Source organism: Hirundo rustica, chromosome 2 (assembly GCF_015227805.2).
Source record: "Hirundo rustica isolate bHirRus1 chromosome 2, bHirRus1.pri.v3, whole genome shotgun sequence".
Lineage (NCBI taxonomy): Eukaryota > Metazoa > Chordata > Aves > Passeriformes > Hirundinidae > Hirundo > Hirundo rustica.
This window is the reverse complement of record NC_053451.1, coordinates 15,769,339-15,788,553: the sequence shown is the minus strand read 5'-3', so window position 1 is coordinate 15,788,553 and position 19,215 is coordinate 15,769,339. Positions and strand designations below refer to the sequence as shown.

General features: G+C 43.2%; 1 protein-coding gene across 1 annotated transcript in view; it reads left to right on the top strand.

The window, feature by feature from the left end:
* Positions 1-19,215, top strand: part of MAP6 (microtubule associated protein 6) — a 40,910-nt gene that overhangs the window by 7,408 nt on the left and 14,287 nt on the right. The window contains exon 2 of the mRNA XM_040056602.1: positions 18,063-18,276. Within this exon, the coding sequence (XP_039912536.1) occupies positions 18,063-18,276 (214 nt within the window). The remainder of the gene's footprint in view (positions 1-18,062; positions 18,277-19,215) is intronic.

The window sequence follows — 19,215 nt, the reverse complement described above, 5'->3', positions numbered from 1 at the left end:
TGTAGTTAGGAAGTAAAAATTTTTACTTCCTGGTATCAACCTTGTCTCTCTAGATCTTCCTAGATGAAATCTCTGTTTCTTAAACAGAGATGGAGATTATTGCCCTTTGGAGATGAGGTCCCATTTCTACTGAAGACTCATGAGTCATGTTTGTGGGCATCATGGATTCATTATGAATCCCTCGTTTACTCTTTGATAACAGAGATGTCCATACTGTTCTTCTTCTCCTTCTTAAGCAGTTACATCCCATAGCAAGAAAGTCTGGTGATCGGTACCAAGCTTAGAATTAACTACTAAGTTTCATTCCATTTTGAACGCGGCAGTCAAGGTCAATCCCCTCCTTCCTCTAATTTCCCAATCCTCCTACACATTGGTGCTCCCAATTACATTGTGTCATTAGAAGGTGTCATCAATGTTGCCCTATGTTTTTAGTGCCAAAGTCAACCTTAAACACCTCTAACCTCCTTCCAGGTTGCAGCTCAGCCTTCCAACACTCATCATTGTCAATTCCTCTGCCTGGTTTTGCATTCTGCTGATATTCATGTTCACTGGCTTAATTAATCATTTCCCACATGGCCCTGGATAAAATGCTTTGCTGAAACCAAATAGATTTTCACGTTTCTTTTGTGTGTTAAGTGAGTAATCCTGTCAAAGGACATGTCAAACATCTCTCCTCCTCCCCTTCCACACACTTCTGTGTCTGGTGAGACCACCAGCTTCTTTGGGATGCAGGAGCTGATGCTGTAGGGCGCATCCCACTTCTACTTGACTCTAACACAAAGAGTAAATAAAGAGGAGAGAGATCAACTAATTTAGATTACCCATCCTTTCTTTTTCAAATAAATCACTAAGAGCTCTTATAAATCTGTCTCCTCTCACATTTAGAGCATGACCTTTCCTTTTCCTGTCTCCTACCAGCTAAAGAAGCTTTCTAAGTACTTCTAGACTCAATCTTGCATCAATCTCACTATTCTTTGCTCTGAGCTGAGTGTATTTTTATATTTTTTTAATATATTTTTATATCCACATCCATGAGGTGTCTTTGGCTAAGCCTTGTCCCATTGGGGCAAGAACACGGATGCTCTTCTGCTACCTCAGTCAGCACCAGCACCAGAGGGAAAGGGCCATCTTAGAAAAATTTTATGGGATGAAAGTTTTATTTCTCTTGATGTATAATTCAGTATTCTAGAGATCCTCACAATGTTATATATATATAAAGGACATTGGATGGATATATAACTATTTTTAATTATATATTATTTATTTTTATAGATTAATATATTTTATATACTAATGCTTCATATATTATGATTATATCTATGTATATGTATTTTATGTATTATTAAAATACCGTATACACAGACTAAGCTGTTCACCAAGTTACTCCTTTAGCCTCCAACTCATTTCTCCTCCCCAAATCCACCATTGCAGATATTCTATTGCAAACACATTCTGCTTTCTATTTTGCTTTATTTTGATTAATAGCTTGTTATATGGCAAACTGTTCCTTCAATTAGTGATTTTTTTTCATCAAAAAGTGCCTCCAGCTGAGGGGACCCTGCAGCACTTTGCACACACCGTGTGCATATGGAGAGACTGCTGCTTCCTCGGTGAGTTGGCTGCAAACTGTGCTGTTAACACTGCAAAATAGGAGGTTTTGGTGGTGAGAAGGTGGGGAGACTGTTAATTTAAAAAAACCCAAACAACTATGAATCTTTTAAAAATGTTAATGTAAAAATAAAACTTGACATTTTAAAGAATTAATTTTAAAATCTAATTTAATTTTTTTTATTTTAAACTGCTTTTTTAGTTGCTTGATTTTTTTTTTTTCCTTTGGTTTTGGGTTTTTTTTGTTTGTTTGTTTGGAGGGGTTTTTTTTGTGTGTGGGGGGTTTGTTTGTTTGTTTTGGTTTTTTTGGTGGAGCTGTGATTCAGCCTGGAAAAGAGACTGTTGCGTGGAGACCTCACAGCACCTTGCAGTGTCTGAAGGGGCCTACAAGAAACCAGAGGGGCACTATTCATCAGGAACAGTAGTGACAAGACAAGGTGGAACGAGTTGGAACTGAAGTAGAGGAAATTTAGATAAGATATTGGGATGAAATTCTTCCCTGTTAGGGTGGTGAGGCCCTGGCACAGGTTGCCCGGAGAAGCTGTGGCTGCTCTGTTCCTGGAAGTGTTCAAGGCCAGGTTGGATGAGGCTTGGAGCAACCTTCTCTGGTGAAAGGTGTCCCTGCCTGCAGCAGGGGGTCCAAATGAGGTGATTTTTAAGGTTCTTCTCATTCCAAGACATTCTGGGATTAATTAATTTGAATAATTAGTATATAGGTTCACTGCAGAAGGCCACTAGTTTTTTAAGACCACCATCTTCTGGTTTTTTTCCCTTTTTGAGCAGCAAAGCTCCTGCACAGCATCACATATCTTTAACCCTTTTAAAACACAAGAATAAAAGAGCAGCAGCCAAGCACCATTAGTCAGGCATCAGCAACCTTGCAAAGTATTCCAGTGAGAATTCTATAATTCAGCATCTGCAAGGTTGGGCAGATAAATACCCTGTAAGAGCTAATAGTGTCTTTGTGCTGGATGAATGGAAAAGGAGAGGTTATCCAGATGCAGGAGAAGGAAATTCTTCAGACCTGGTTGCTGAGCTTCCTCCCAAATTTCACTTTGCTTTTCATCTTGAAGGAGGCTGCACATCTGCTGTTGTGCAGGGAGCTTTGCTTGAAAGAAATCACCATCACATGCTGATGGGCTGGAAACACAGGCATGGATGTGAACCCTGACAGCTTCCATTCCCAGGCTGAGGCAGCAGTAGGGCTGTTGGTTAGTTTATTGGATGAGACTTTAAAGGAAAATCTGCAGATGCCTTCAGGATGCCATTTCACTGCACAGGCGGCTCCTCTCCCTTCTCTCATCCATTTTGTTTGTGTAGTTCAATCACTGTGAGCCTCTGGAGGAAGCTGAAAGGACCCTGGCTATCTTGTAAACTCTTTTGCAGCCTGAACCACCCTTTTCCACCAGCACATCAGAGCAGACTATCAGTGGAGTTCCTAAAACTAGGGAGGGAATTAGCCAGCAAAGACTGATTATTCAGTGTGTTGGATTTGTGGACACCAGCATGCTGGGTTGCAGATCAGGACTTCGAACATGCTTCGTGCTCTTGTTATTTAGATATAAATGGATGTGCAGAAGATGTGAGATGAGGGAAGAAAGGTGGGATTGAAGGTTGCCCAAGCAAGATCCTATGAAGATATGAAAGTCCTGGGTTGGGTTTGCCATGGCTGGTGATAGCCCCCAGCCAGGTATCCCGTGCATCCGGGGGACGAAGGACAGGTCTCAGCTGAGCAGCAGAGCTTTGTCACAGAGTCAGTCAGCAGCTATGGCAACTCACACAGAGGATTCCCAGAGAGGGATGTGTTGGCAAGCAGCCCAGAGGAGGGAGGACACATGAAAAACCATGTACTCCCTTTGGGGAACGGGGATGGGTTTTGGCAGCATCATCAGCAGACAGCACAGAGCTGGCATTGAAAGTTGCAGTGATTGAGCCTCCCTTGGTGGGCAAAAGCTTCTGACAGCACAGCAGCACTGGAACAAAGCTTGGAGCAGGATTACAGAATCAGAGAATGGTTTGGGTAGAAAAGGACCTTTGAGTTCCACCTCGTGCATGGGCTCTTCCAGTAGACCAGGTTGCTCCAAGCCCCATCCAATCTGGCCTTGGACACTTCCAGGGACAGGGCAGCCACAAGTTGCTTTAAAGGGAGAGGTGATTTCCTGGTGTCTCAGAAACTCTCCCATGGCTGTGTGTAACCCACAAGGCTGAGAGGGTCTGCAGCATTTGGCTGGTGTGAATGCTGGGATGACACAGGACAGGTTGTTTCTGCCACTGACTGACTGTAGCATTTCTAGACAGCCAGGCAGCCAACCTTCAGAGGAGGTACAAAGGTCCATTGCTTGATCCTGGTCCCAGAGCATGGGATGAATTGAATGTATTCTTGAGATTCTTTCCCAGCCCCATTTCACATGATTCTCCTTCATGCTTGTTCTAGGACTGCACACTAACATGGCATGCTGATCCCTGTACATGGAGGATTTTCATACTCCCAAGAGAGATTTCTCTTTTATGACCAGTTGCAATTTGTCTCCCTGGCTGCTCTGAAAATTGGAACCCTCAGAAAACACAAGCACATCTGTTGCCTTAGAGAATGGTTTTCTGGTTGGGTTTCTGCTGGTACCTCTAGTCACTGAAGTCTTGGCAGTATTTTTGGTAAGTGTTTGCAAAGCCCAGCTCTTGGAGTTATGTGGTTTGGGGAAGCCCTCAGCTTCCTCTGGAACAAAGATCTTGCAGGGTGGTGCAATGTCCAAAGCTGGCAGTGAATAACTGAAAAATGTTTCTTTAAACTCAACACACCGTGGTTGTGAGTTGCAGCCAGCTGTGCCTGTCCAGCCCTTCCTATCTCAATCTTTGGTCTTCCAGTGGGTCTTGATGTCTAGTAGTCCATCGCGGTGACATACATATCATCATCTTTCTCACACCCTACTTGGGCAGTAGGGGTGCTCCAAGGAGATAGTGCTGGGATCTAGTGACCAGGCTTTGGATTATAGCACACTGATGTTTGATATGGAAATGGGGTGGGAAAACTGGATGATTATGTAAGATTAGTCTTTTCATGTCAGACTTGGGACATGATGCAGAATAGGAGGAAACAGAGGCTTGTCTTGTAATTATGGCCTGGGAAGAGTGAAGATGTGAAGGTGGTGCACTGCTGTACCCCACTTTTATATCCATGTTGCTCTAATGAGGGGAGCTGTAAGCACTGAAATAGAGGCTGTATTTTGTTTTAAGGCCTCAAAACACTTGCAAACAGTTCTGATTTAACCTGGTCCTCAGTCTGGATTTCAGCAGACACTACATTCCAGCCCATAGAAGTATTATTGGGTGCTAGTGTCTGGTAGGGTCCAGGTTCAGGGCTATGCCCTTGACAGAGAAACTGCATGCATGTGTTGTGCAGAAGGGGAAATGAGGGGAATCACTATGACCTCAATTGCTGTGCACACTCTATACCTCTATGCTGCGTGGGGACATCCCTAGGGAAGCTGCATGGGTGATGGAAATGTGTTCAAGCTTCCACAGGAACAAAGGATCAAGGATCTTCTACTTATGAAATATTATAGGAAATTACTGTATAATGTTCAGTGTAAGATATTGTGAAGGAGTAGATGGTTATTTACAAAATATATTAAAAAACTAGATTTTTCCTCTTTTTTCCTTTGATTTCATTCATTTGCACCCACCCCGCAGGTAGAGAGATGTCCACGTTCAGGTGATCTGACAAGGATCACTGGTGAACAGCCTGAGGGATACCAGTTTTCAAGTTCTTATGTCATCCCTTGGGTTTTTCTCAGCTGATGACTACAAACTCAGTTTTGTGAAGGTCTTTCCTATCACTTCGGGGTTATTTTTCTCAGATTCATCCTTGAATAGCCCATCAATAGGACTCTCTGACACTGAACATGTCCAGGGATGGGGCAGCCGCACTGGCTCTGGGCAACCTGTGGCCAGGACCGTACAAGGAAGAATTTCTTCCCAGTATTACATCTAACCCTGCATGCAGTCTAGCAGTCGGAAGTCATTCCCCCTTGTCCTGTTCCTCCAAATACTAGTCCAACATCGCTCTCCACCTCTCTTGGAGCATCTTTAGGTGTAGCATGTTTTAAATATCCCACAGGAAATTCACATTTGGAGCACTATGTTCCTCCTGTAATTCTAACTGATACTGTATTACAGGTAAGAGATTTATGAGGGCGGAATGTAGCATTAGGACCCTCCCACCTGAGAGCCTGTCCAGAACCATATTTCATCCATGTAATCTCATGCTAAGTCCTTCACTTGTGTTTGGCTAAATCATTTTGCATGAATTGGAATTCCAAGAGATCTTGACATAATGAAGAAATACCTTGGAACAAGAAAGCAGCAGTTTAGGAGAGGTGAGGGCAGGGAATGATAAAGAGGTAGGGATCAGCCGCAGTGCTGGTGCCGATGGGAACAACTGGTGGAGCAACAATTCTGCAGGGGATCACAAATCACATGTCAGTAATTGTTACTTCATTAAAAAAAAATTAACAACAAAATGCTCCAAAATAAGTAGTTTGGGGCAAGTAATATACTGAGATACATGGAGAGGATGTGACATCTTTCCACGTTAGTCAAGACTCAGGTAGAAGTTTTTTGTTCAGGTTTTGGTTTTGTTCTTCAGCAGTCAGGGACCAGAGAAGGTTCTGAGGACACACATTAGAGAGGCCAGGAGTGCAGCAGACACAGTCATTGCAGGAAGCTTTACAGTATGTAATAGTTTTGGAAGAGTGTTGTTGCATCATGTGGCAACAGTGACCATCGTCCAGGGAGGTTACAACCACTGGCAGGGAAACAGAGGAGACAAGTCTTTGTTGTAAGCACCAGAATCCACTTATTCCCCCATACCCTGGGCCGGGGAGGAGGTGAGAGTGAAGAGGGGTGAAGATGAAGAGACTGATAAGGGGCAGGCTCGTGGGTTTTATCAGGTATTCTAGGGGAGAAGTCTTAGGTTTAGGTCAAAGTGGGGAGATTTCAACCTCCTCAAAGCAGGACTCCACGGAAGAGAGAAATGGATTATTGTCTTTGCATCTATGAAATGTAACAGTGGGTTAGGATGCTCAAACCTGCTGTTGTTGCAGCCAAGAGGAGCAAATCTTGGACATCAAAAGTTAAAAATGTATTAAGTGCATTTCTGAACAAAGTCCAAGGGATATTGTGCATCTCTGGAGATGCCAGGAGGATATCTCCACAGTCCCTCTCTGTGGATCTAGGGGGGAAAAAGCCATTATCACTCATTCTCTGCATTGATTTTTTTGTCTGCAGTGACCTTGGTGCTGCTAGCTTTTCTTTATGCCTCCCAGGGCGCATGTTGGATGAAGCCATTAGAATTTTAATAAAAGCTGCCTGGGTGTAGGCATGGTGACATTAGGTTCTATTATTTTAATGGCTTCTGCTGGTCATCAATATTGTCCCACTGCCGTCTCTCCTCCCTGCCATGCTCTCAGTCCTCCATCCCATGCTGGGGTTCCAACTGATGGAGTCTTACCCCATGTTGGAACTTGTGTATCTTTGCAACCAAGACCAAATAACCTGTTAGTGTGCTCACAGCCTCCTCACATTCATGTTGACTTGAAATCAAAAGCATCATTGCTTGACAGCAGAGCTTAATGTGGGGCCATTGAACCTGCCCTGCCTGGCTGGAAAATACTTCATGATGTTCAGAAAGTGTGTAGATGTGGCACTTGGAGTCATGGGTTAATAGTGGGCTTGGCAGTGCTGGGTTAATGGTTGAACTTGATGATAGAAGTATTTTCTAAACAATTCTATGATTCTATGACTCAAGAACAGGCTTCATATAGCTGTTGCAGAAGTCAATGGAAAACACACTACTCAGGGCAGGATCAGGATTTGACCAAAACCAGCAGAGTATAGCCAAGAATGACTCCACTGAATGCTTTAGTAATGACAGCTTCCAAGCAGTCATTTCCCCTTCCTCCTTTGGGCTGATTTTTCTCTTGGCTAGTGTATTTGGTTTTGTTTTTTACAATGCAAAATTGAATTTTTACTTAATATGAACATTTAATGAACTGCTACAAGAGGTGAATTATTTATGAGAAGGGAAGGAGTGCTTTTTCTGAGCCTTTCTGCTCTGTCATTTGCAATAAGTATCAATATAAGAGTGTGTTTAAAGCTTGCATGCTCTGCCTGGGAGACAAGAACTCTGCCTTTTCCCATCACCTCTTCTCTCAATTAAATACCTGCTTAATACATTTGTCCCTAGCATGTTTTATTTTTCAATTAAGTTTGGAACAACTTGAAAGGAAGAAGTATTTGTAGATTGCCTCATTTTCAAATGGGACAAATTTTTTACCCAGCAGGATACAAATGGTTTGGAGAGGCTGTAAACTTTTGCTCTATGCACAAAAAATGCATTGTAACGACAAATCTTCCTTCTAGTTCTTCACAGAAGACTGATAAAAGTGGTTCTTCTATTTTTTAGTTCCTAAATTTATTGCCTCGGAGCTTTTTTCTCTTTAAGAAAGAGATTGCTGTACATACTTTTGTGTGCTGGCAGCTGGGTTTGGCAGGTGGGTCTGGCATGAGTGATGCATGCAGAGACTGTGTAGAGGAGGAATATTTTTATTCAGTTCTATGCTAATGGTACCTTTATTGGGAAGTGGGTTTCCATGATCCAGATATATTTTTAAGGCTATTTATATCCACATTGTGATGATACCATCCTCTAGACCAGGTGTCTCTGGCCACATGAGCATCAATGCAGCACTCTCTCCAAGCAAGTGGCCCATTTGCAACCTGCTCCAGATGTTTCAGGCTGGGCCTGGAGGTGCTAAAAGACCCCAGGACATCAGATCCTAGGGTGGTAACATCCCATCAGCTTCGCAAATCATGACAATGCAAGACACTCCCCCAAATGGGAATAGGCTCTGAGTCTCTTGAGTGTTTCTGTGATTTTCTCCCAGCCTGTGCAGCTCTCCAGACTTTGCTGCACACAATATTTCTAGAGCACCTTTGCTGGCACAGGCATCTGTGCACATAGCCTGGGATTTTCCTTCTCATGTGTGTGTTAGTGGTGTGTCTCCCTGATATTTTTGGTGTGCTCAGCATGATGCTTTTGATGGAGCACAGTGGGGCTGTCTGGACATGAGCACCTTTTACATAAAGACACAACCCATTTGGTCTGAGCTTTGCTTTCAGAGTTTACACTCTGTGCAAACACTGGAGGGGCTCTTGAAAATAACCAATTAATTATAAAACAACACTCTTCCACAACGTGCTTTCTCACAATTTTCCATATAAAGCTTTCCTACAGTCATCCTTACCCCATTTTATTACACTGTGATGGCTTTGCCATGTTCAGCGTGGTACCTGCAGTGACCACTAGTTACTTTGTTCACTCATATCAGTCCTTGTTTTTAAGCAATTAGAAGGAGATTTCACAATAGACCATCTGTTCCAGTGCCTTCTGCTGTCTCTTCCCCATACTCCCCGAAGGCAGCTTTGGTGGTCCCAGTATTTACAGATTTGGTACCGTGGGACTAATCAAGCTGTTACAGAGCTGGAGTCAATGAGTACTCCCCATTACATTAGTGATGTTTAAGTGATCCTGCCAGTTTCTCAAGCTTGGGGTAGAAAAATGCAGAACATCTTTTCATTTCCTGCAATTCATCTAACTTTTGTGTCTCCTCTGGTAGGAATAGCTTCTAAAAAAAGATAAGTTAACTGGAAGTGGAATGAATTGAGTATTACACTGTTAAAAGTGATAAACTTTAATGGCCCTTATTCTGCTCTCCATTACACCAACGCAGTCTGACTGACTTGTGCTGGTGTGTTGTATGGTTTCCTAAAAAGATGCATGGGCATTTGAAGCTTTGTCTCTTCCCAAAGAGGCTTTCCCAACTCCCAGTTCTCCAACAGTCCCCTGAAACAGTCTGCTCACCCCACTTTAGTCACAGAGTCACAAAAGGATTTGGGTTGGAAGGGACCTTAAAAGACCACTCAGTTCCACCCCTTGGAATCCAGCTTGGCCTTGTACACTTCAGGGATGGGGCAGCAACAGCTGCTCTGGGCAGCCTGTGCTAGTGCGTAGTCACCCTCACAGTGAGGAATTTCTTCCTAATATCTAATCTAAATCACCCTTCTTTCAGTTTAAACCCCTTCTGCCTTGTCGTAGATTTTCATGGTGCTTTTTAGAACAACCTTCCTCACAGCACCCAGGGCAATTTCAATGGAATAATCCACATTTCCTCTCCAGTAATTCCACCTGTGTTATGCAAACTCTGCGCGTTAATGTCTACAGCACAAACCAATTTTGTAACTGGATTTTGCAGCCTTTGCAATAACACAGTATTTAAGGGTAAAGATGGGAGGGGAAATCCAACTCAGCCTTTCTCTTAGCTCAGTAATCCTTTATCTTAAGATCTTTGCTCAAGCCTCAGCTCTCTTCTTTCATCTACTTAGTTCACACCCAGATCTATGGTTTTTCCAGTTAAAAAGAATTACAGCCTCTTAATTTCAGCTACAGAAACATTCAATGGCAACATTGCACAGGAAAACATCAACTGACAAGAAGAATTCCATCAAAGCCAGTGACTGACTTGTCACTTTTGGATGTTAAAAAATACTTTAGATTCATTATATGTATAAATTTTTGTAAAGAAATAGGACAACCTCAAATATACACCCATAAGCATGGCAGAGGCGGGTGATTGGACCAGATGTAGGTTAATCTGCATTCATCCATGTCTGTATTGCATTATTCAAGGCTGTGTTGTTGTCACACTACCTATACTGTGTGTAGCATGTCTCACTATCCCTGACTTGTGTTACACACTTGGGACATGGTTGGAAATGGGGAAATGCAGCTCATCAAGCTGCAGAAATGTTTGCTGTGGAATAGATGTTGTGTTGGACCTAGTACCACAGTGGATGGATTTGAGGGCTTTCTGCCAGAGTAGTTCTTGCAAAAAATATCTGTAACAATATTTTTATTACTATGCATTTTATATAGTATATGTAAATATTTATATAGTATATATAAAAATGTATGTATTTTAGTAGTATTATGGGGTTTTTAAAATTATTGTTTTATTTGTTTAATAAATATAAACCATTACCTGATCTGGACAAATTGATCTAGTTGAAAACATCCCTGCTTATTTCAGGGAAGGTGCACTATATGATCTTTCCCTTCCAACCCAAACCATTCCATGATTCTATGATTTTAAGCCTCTGCGCAGTGGGAGGCTGAAGATATGCCACTAGAAGATATGCCTTGAGGATGGTCAAAGCATCATGGATTTGAATTCTCCTTCCATTTCCAAGAATAAGATATTATGCACCCAAAGCATATATAAATACAAGAAGTTTGGATTATATGTCTGTATTTGACTTTATACACTAAAATGGGATAAAATTGGGTGTCTTTGGACCCTAAGCATGTGTATGTGATTTGCTTTCCCAGGAGGTACTTTGGCTTGGAGGCTCTGAGATGTTAAAACATGAGATCACTTACATGGTACCTGGTTGTTACACCAACCCCAGGTTCAGTGACTGAACAGAAAACAAGGTCATCCTGGCTGCTTGGCCTCTGAGCTGAGCTGCAGGCTTGTCTATCCTGTAGGCATCCATTGCTGCGAGAGCAATTAAGAGCTGTGACCTCCATTTAGTATCTCCCTCAGCTCTGCAGGGTCACTGAAGGTGTATGCAGTGGTAACACCAGGCAACTGCAGAGTTAGATGATAAATTTACCTGCCATGAGCAGTATGGACAGAAGAAGTAGGTGGTATTCAAAACTCTCTTTGCATTGGGCTTTCAGCAGTGTGTCACTGCTCCAGCCCAGTGCAAGGAAAAACTTAATTACCACAGGGTCAAGGCTCTGGGGAGACCTTAGAACCTCTTCTAGGTTAAAAGGGTTCCAAGAGAGACGGAGAAAGACTTGGGACAAGGAGTGACAGGACAAGGGGGAATTACTTTACACTGACAGGAGGCAGGGTTAAGTGGGATATTGGGAAGAAATTCCTCCTTGTCAGGGTGGTGAGATCCTGGCAGACGTTGCCCAGAGAAGCTGTGGCTGGCACATGTCTGGAAGTGTTCAAGGCCAGGTTGAAGGGGGCTTGGAGGAACTTGGTCTAGTTGAACGTATCTCTGCCCATGGCAGGGGGCTGGAACTAGATGATCTGTAATGTCCCTTCCAATGCAAACCATTCTGCAATTCTATGATACTCTGGGTATTAACTCTGCCATGGGACTTGGTTTACTGCTTCTTTACTTAATGGTCAAGGTTCCTTGTTCCTCAGTGTCTCCTCCATTAACGTCCATATGGATCCCTATTCATAACCTCCCTTTTCCTCACATTGTTCCCACCTTGGACATGTAAACTGTTTGAAACCAGGTGATTAGTTCTTCTATAAAAGCCCACACTGGAATTGCCTTCATATATGAACTGAAACTCATATTGTGATGTCTCAGTTTTGAGACAAATTTAGGAGAGGACACTCTTCTAATGAGTTGTCTCCTCTAAAAGGGTTCCAACAATCCCTTTCATCCAACAGGAAATTAATATTAATGGCTTAACGTGGAAAAAAACCCTAAACCCAGCAATTTATTAACAAACAGAATGCCCACAAGGCAAGGGGAAAAAAGTAAATGACTGCTAAATGTTAAACTGTCAGACCTTACCCCCCGCCCCACACACACCAGAACAAAACCCCAAAATGGCAGGGAAAATACCTGCTCACAACATGCAGTACAAAATGGCGTCAGCTTCTCTGTCAGGATAAAATCCAAACAAACAGGAGCTTCACACAGCGGTTTGAGCAGCAGATGAAAATTTGGTGACTCTCTGGCATCAACCTCCTCTCCATGGCAGACAAAGAAGCTGGGCTGGAGCCTCTTGGTATGTTTTCTTTTCCCTGTCTCTGTTTCCCAAAGTTTGGGGGTTTGCAAGTTCTTAAGAATGGCCAATCAGGTCTATTATAAAATTAGTTATTTATTTAGTAGAGAGGAGATAACAGACAAAAGGCTTTAAACAGAGTTACTTACTACACAGGTTAAAACAAAGGACTACTACTAGATTACATAAAACCGTGCACAATATAAATGTACCAATATTATAGCTAGCAAAGAAGCAGCATAGATGAATAGTCAGTGTAACTTACCACCAATTGATGATGGGGTACACAAAGTCCTATCTCTCAGCCCCCAGGGGAGTAACCATGAAAGTCAGCATCCTGAGTTTAGGGAGAAGACTCCACACATTCCGAGGAATATGCACAAGATTTCTGCCTTCTGAAAATATGGTGTAGCTTTTATAGTTTGTAAAATGAAGTGTCTGTCAGTCAGAAATTCCAACTTATCTTCCCACATCTGCTTCCACAGGAAGATGTTTACTGTCAGCTGAAAGCATCAATCGTGTGGCACCAAAATAACTCACTACAAGGCAAAACTCTCTTTCACTAAAGCTTATGTGGTGCTTAACTCAGAGTAAGATGCCCTGAGTTGTTGCACCAGCTAACAAACAACAGATAAGCTTTCTGGTGGCAGGGGCAGAAGTCCTGCTACAGGCTCTTCTCACACTCTTCTGGTTCCTGCAGCCTATCCATATCTGCCTGTGGCAACACTTTTCCCAATCCTACAGCATTCTGTTGATAAAGATGCTGTTTTGTCAAAGCATCCATGAACTGCTTTGTTTCTTTAACTGTGACAAATTTTACAGTCATCTGTCCTTTTGGAGGACAAGGGGGCTGAGTTGCTGCTCCTAGACCAATGCACTGGAGAATAGATGTACAGACAATTAAATGGGATGTTGGCAGAACTTTGACCTGATCCTGACCCATTTTCCAGGGGTGAACATTACATTTACTAATGGATTATTGCTGCAAGCAAGCTCAGGCCGTGATCACCCTGGGAGCTTTTCCAGCCGGCTGCATAGGTTGACTTCCTTGGTGACACCCCCCAACACTGAGTTCATCATCTGTACAGGCTTGAGCCTGTATGGAGACAACATGAAAATTACTATATGGAATGGCCAACATGTGTCCCTTCCTTAGCAGGACCTGTAAATTTATAATACACAGGGAAATTCGGAGTGGTATAAACTGGCATATTTCCACGGGTTTGTTATTTATACCAGGAGATGTCAGTGTTGTTTGGTTTAACCACTCTCCAGATCCCCAGATACACCTTCCCCTGGTTTCTGGGATTTCTGCTGTGGGATCTCCCAGTGTTAGGCTCCCAGAACCTATGCTGTTCCTCTGCCAGGTATTTAACTGCGAGGAGATAGGGATGGTGTTGGGCTCCTGGGCTGTTGCAGATTCTGATGGATATCCTTTATCAGGCTCAGACTGTGTTCTCCCTGTGGCTGGGGATCACAGGGAACTGAGTGCAGGCTGGAGGTTGGAGAGCAGATCTAAGGTGAAGACAACAGTGAAAAGCAGGAAACAATCCTAGTGGTGCCGGTGTTTACCCTAAGGTCTGCTGTCTTTGTTTGGAAAGAAAGGTATCAGCTAATGAAAGCTGGAGCTCTCCTTGGAATGGAGAATGTAAACCCCCTCCTTCTAAATTATTATAATTTTGCAATTAGGGGCTTTCAGGCAAAGATATGGGAATAGGAATAACTGTTTTTTACTAGGAGTATTAAAAATACAAATGTAGTAGTAAAACAAACAAACAAACAAACAAACAAACAAACAAACAAACAAACAAACCCCACCAAAACAACAACAAGAACAAAAACCCCCAAGCAAGCAAACAAAAATCCTAGAAAACCTGACAGAGTCAGAAATACAACTTTATACCCTGTTGGTCAGGGTGTTGGAAGCAGTCCAAATAAATCCTCCTGGATTAACAGATGCAGTTCTGTTAGAGATGATCCTGTAGAAGGGGTCTAGTGGTGGTGAGATTTGTCTTCCTCTGGAATCTAGTGGAAAACAGGCTGAATTTCAGCTTTTATCTAGGTAGTACTCTTTGGTTCCTCCCACTGGGTGAAGCATTTTGAAATGGGATGATGTAATGTTGTGGTGAGCCTTAATGGCCCATTAACAGAAGATATCCCCATGGAGGGAGGATGGGTGATGGAAGAGATAAGGAACATTGCTCTACTTGGTTTTAACAGCTGGTCCATTAACAGAAGGCAACTTGCCCCTTCCCCCCATAGTTAAAAGAAAAAAAAGCACCTTTTCAACTGGTTTCAATAGATTGGGAATAGAATACATGGGTTTGGTTATATATTGCAACTGAAGACATTATCTGACTGGTGTTCTCTGGGTCAAGGGGCTAGAAGTTGTGAAAGGACTACGCCTTCCTTGCAGCAAGGGACAACAGGGCAGGCAAGGCAAGGTGGCTGGGCCAGGCTGGGACAAGTCATGGTTTCTGTCCTCAGCCAGGACAACAGATGACCTCTTGCAGTCTAGCATCCCTGCCTGAGCATCCTCTGATGATATGCACATGTCCATTCTTAAGCTTTCCTGATCCTCTGGACTCAATACAGCTGTTTATCTTCATAGAAGTAAAACCGAGTATCTCCACTCCTGTTTGACAAGTTTGATTGAAGCTGATTAAGATGTTCAAAAGTATTACAGGAAGGGATTGTTACAAACGAGGTTCACTTTCTTAGTAAAATTTATAAGTTCAATAAAAAGACAATTAGGAGACAGAAACAAAGCAAATAGTTAATTAACAATTATGGCCGGGTGACTTGGCATTCAGCCAAGAGCGCATCCTAACTCAGAAAACACTTTAAATACACCCGTTTGTTACATATTTGTAAATTTCGATGCATTATTCAATCGTTCCTTGTAGATGTTGGTTTTAACCTCTGACCTTCCCCCATTCTATCAATATGTTATGCTTCTTTTGGTTGTTCCATTTTGCCTCGCGTTCTGATAACAGAGGCAATAAATTCTTCTTTTGGAGTTCTAGTGTCCGTGCTGTTATCTTCATCCAGATAATCCAGGAATATGGGAATTTCCTGGTTATCTTTCCTAATCCAGGAATATGGGAATTTCCTGGTTATCTTTCCTATTCTTCTGAGTTAGCTACAAAAAGCATCTTATATCACATAGTTTCTATTTTAATATTATGCAATAACCTAAGAAATGTATTTATACATTTGTCACACCACCATTTCTAAGCCCTGTTAACAGCAGAAATAATAGAAGCTATATTAATACAGCAAAGGTCTCCCTCATTATACATATAGCATTCATTTTAGTATTTGCAAAAAGCCAATTTTATAATATGCATCTATAACAGGATTGACTGGTAGCCCCCTTACAAGAGTTAATTTCCCTAGTGTTAGGGGTTAGGTCTTCGGGTTTTTTTCGTTAGGGAATTTTCCTCCATTTGTTGTCATAGAGATGGTGAATGGACCTCAATTTAGAAGACAAAAGATGTAGCCAGGGCCTTGGCGTATCATTGGAATGATTCTGGGGGAGAAGGAGAAGTGGTGTAGTGTCTGGCAGTTTCTTGCCTGGAAGTGGGTCAGTCTTTGCCTGGTTTGGAGGGCGGATGGTTGTGGGTTTTGGTGCTGGACTTCTGCCCAGGGGGACTCGCTGCTACAGCTGAACCTTCCTTGCATTTCTCCTTACCATTGGAGACCACTGCTCGCAGGAGTGGCCATTAGAGTGAGACTTTCGGTACCCGCCATTGCTGCGAGAAAGCTTCTCACCATCTGCCTGGGTGCCTCAGGGGAAAACCGGGTCCCCACCTCCTCTCTCTCCTGAGGGAGCACCTCCTGGCTGCTTACTGGAGCCTCGGCGGCTGCTGCTGCCATCGCCAGGACACCCTCGAGACACATGAGAGCCAGGGGAAAACAGAAACATCCCTCACCTCCTACCTTCTCTCTCCTCCCGGGGCCACCATGACCCCCTGGGGCGGCTCAGCGATGGCGTCTGCTGCCCTCTGCCTCACCCTGAGCCAACAGCGCCCCTGCAGCCGTGGAGGAGTCACTGCAGCCTCTCTGCCCCAACGGAGCCATCAGCTGGTTGGAAATCGCCAAATTTCCAGAATAATTCGAAAATCCAGTTTGGTAACTGGATTACCAAATCAGATTACCAGTTTGGTAATCCAAAATTATGAAAGGGGAAATTGCTCGACTGGGAAGAAAAGGGCTGTTATCGGGAAATTTTTTTCTGTTTTGTTGTTATTGCTGTTGTCATTGGTGTTTGTCTGTTTTATATTTATATATATGTGTGTATATAAATATATATCTATTTTAGTAAAGAACTGTTATTCATTTTCCCTTATTTTTGCCTGAAAGCCTTATAAATTTCAAAGTTATAATAGTAAGGAGAGGATCATAATTTCCATTCCAAGAAGGCTCCTGCCTTCCTCAGCAGACACTTATCCTTTAAACCAGGACACCTAGTAATCCAGCCTGAAAATGAGTAATGCAAGCCAAATGTGGTTAACTGGAACAGGCAGGAGAGACAGGGTCTGTAACTTAAGAGGGTTAATGCCTTGGAAGTCCTGAAATTAAGACAAGAGCTTGGAGCAGCCTGGTCTAGTGGAAGGTATCTCTGCCCATGGAAAGGGGTTGGAACGAAATGAGCTTTAAGGTCCTGGCCAACTCAAACAATTCTGCAATTCTGTGATTTCCAAGGAAAGTTTACCCCTTTGCAGAGGGCTTGTATCAGCACTGGTAGGATAGATCCTGGCTTGCATTAGAGTTTTAAGGATCTAAACACTGTCTTGGTCTATGTCTGAGAACAACCCTTAAGTTAGCAACCCCTTTAGGGTTTCTCCTTCCCCATTCTCAGGCAAATGGTGAGTTTTAGAGAGAAATTAAAATGGTTTGCTTCAAACCTGGAAGGTTGTTGGTGTTTTATGGGGAAGAACTACAAAAAGCAAGGGAAGGAGGCTGTGGATAGGAAGCAGAATGTGTCCGGAAGACACTGTTCCACACTTTCAGCTGTGTTTGGGGCTTCTTCTACCAAAAGTTGCAGGTCTGAGTTGTAGCTCAGTTTCGTTCCAAAAGAAATGAAAGATGGTATTATTTTTTCCCTGTAATTCAGGAATCTGCTATCAGTTAATAAAGGGAAGCCATAGCTGACAATATACCTGATAAAATGCATTCCCTGCTCTGCTTGAGTTTACATCTTAGTTGGTATTGTGTTAATTAGTTATCTGTTAGTCCTAATTATTCATCTGTTAGTATGGAATTAATAAAACTGTTCTAATAGGTGCACTATAGGTGGAATCATACCAGTGTCTACTTACAGGCATGGCTAAGAGGTGTTCAGGACTGGCTGATTTTAATAACCGCATTTCATTTGAATTTCTCATAATGTGTCAATAGGTTTTGGACGAGGGAAAAAAATGAATTGTTGGGAGACAGTTTCTATGTAAACCTGATTAGATGGAGGCAAAATCCTTTCCACACAGACTTGTTTAACCAGTGCAGGACCCCATTCACATGTCATCATTGCTCTTCCTGTTGGTTTAATTCCTGAACCCTTCTCCTTTTTGATCTTCAGAAATGAGTTCAGACCCTGGATAGATGTCAAGCCTGTGAAAGCGATAAAAGCAAAGCCTCAGTACAAGCCGCCAGAGGAGAAAATGACCCATGAAACCAGTTACAGTGCTCAGTTCAAGGGGGAAACCAGTAAGCCTTCTCCAGCTGATAACAAATACCTGGAACGCAGAAGGATACGCACTCTCTACAGTGAACCCTACAAAGAACCTCCAAAGGTGAGAAACACGGCAGAAAGGACCCAGGGCTATCACTGCTCCTGGTGGGACATGTCCAGCACAGTAAGGCAGGGCTGAACACTGCTTGCTGTCACTCCCCGTATGTGGTATCCTCATCCCAACCAACAGGTGCATCTCGGGATCCACCTTGGAGATAGTGGTGAATAAAAAACTAAACATGTCCTGGCTATGTGTGCTGCAGGCCCAGAAAGCCAGCAGGGTCCTAAGTTGATCCCACTGTGTGGATAGGGAGCTCAGGGAGGGGATTCTGCCCTGATGTTCCATTCTGCCCCGATGTTCCATTCTGCCCCTCTGCTCTGCAAGACCCCCATCTGTAGTACTGCCTCCAGCTCTGGGATCCTCAGCATGGGAGGGATATGGATCTCTTGAACTGAGTCCAGAAGAGGCCATGGAATTGCTCCAAGAAATGGAGCATCTCTGCTATGGAGACAGGCTGGGAGAGCTGAGGATATTTAGCCTGGAGAAGTGAAGGCTCTGGTGAGACTTCAGAGCTCCTGTCAGTGCCTAACAGGGCTCCAGGAGAGCTGGAGAGGGATTTTGGATGAGGGCCTGGAGGGACAGGACAATGGAGAATGGCTTCACAACTGCCAGAGGGCAAGGTTAGAAGAGATATTGGGAAGAAATTCTTGGCTGTGAGGGTTGGTGAGGGCCTGTGGCTGCCCCATACCTGGAATGTCCAGTGTCAGGTTTGAGGGAGCTTGGAGCAACCAAGTCTAGGTGAAGATGTCCCAGCCCATGCAGGAGGTAGGGAATGAGATGTTCTTTAAGGATTCTCCCTACTCAAATTGTTCTATAATTCTATGAGCTCTAGGACAGCTTGACAAACTTCAGAGACAATAGTGCCCTACGTCAAACTGTAAAGAAGTGAGGGTAAGGCTGAGATGAAGAGGTTTGTTGTCATTTCCTGTGTGATTATCC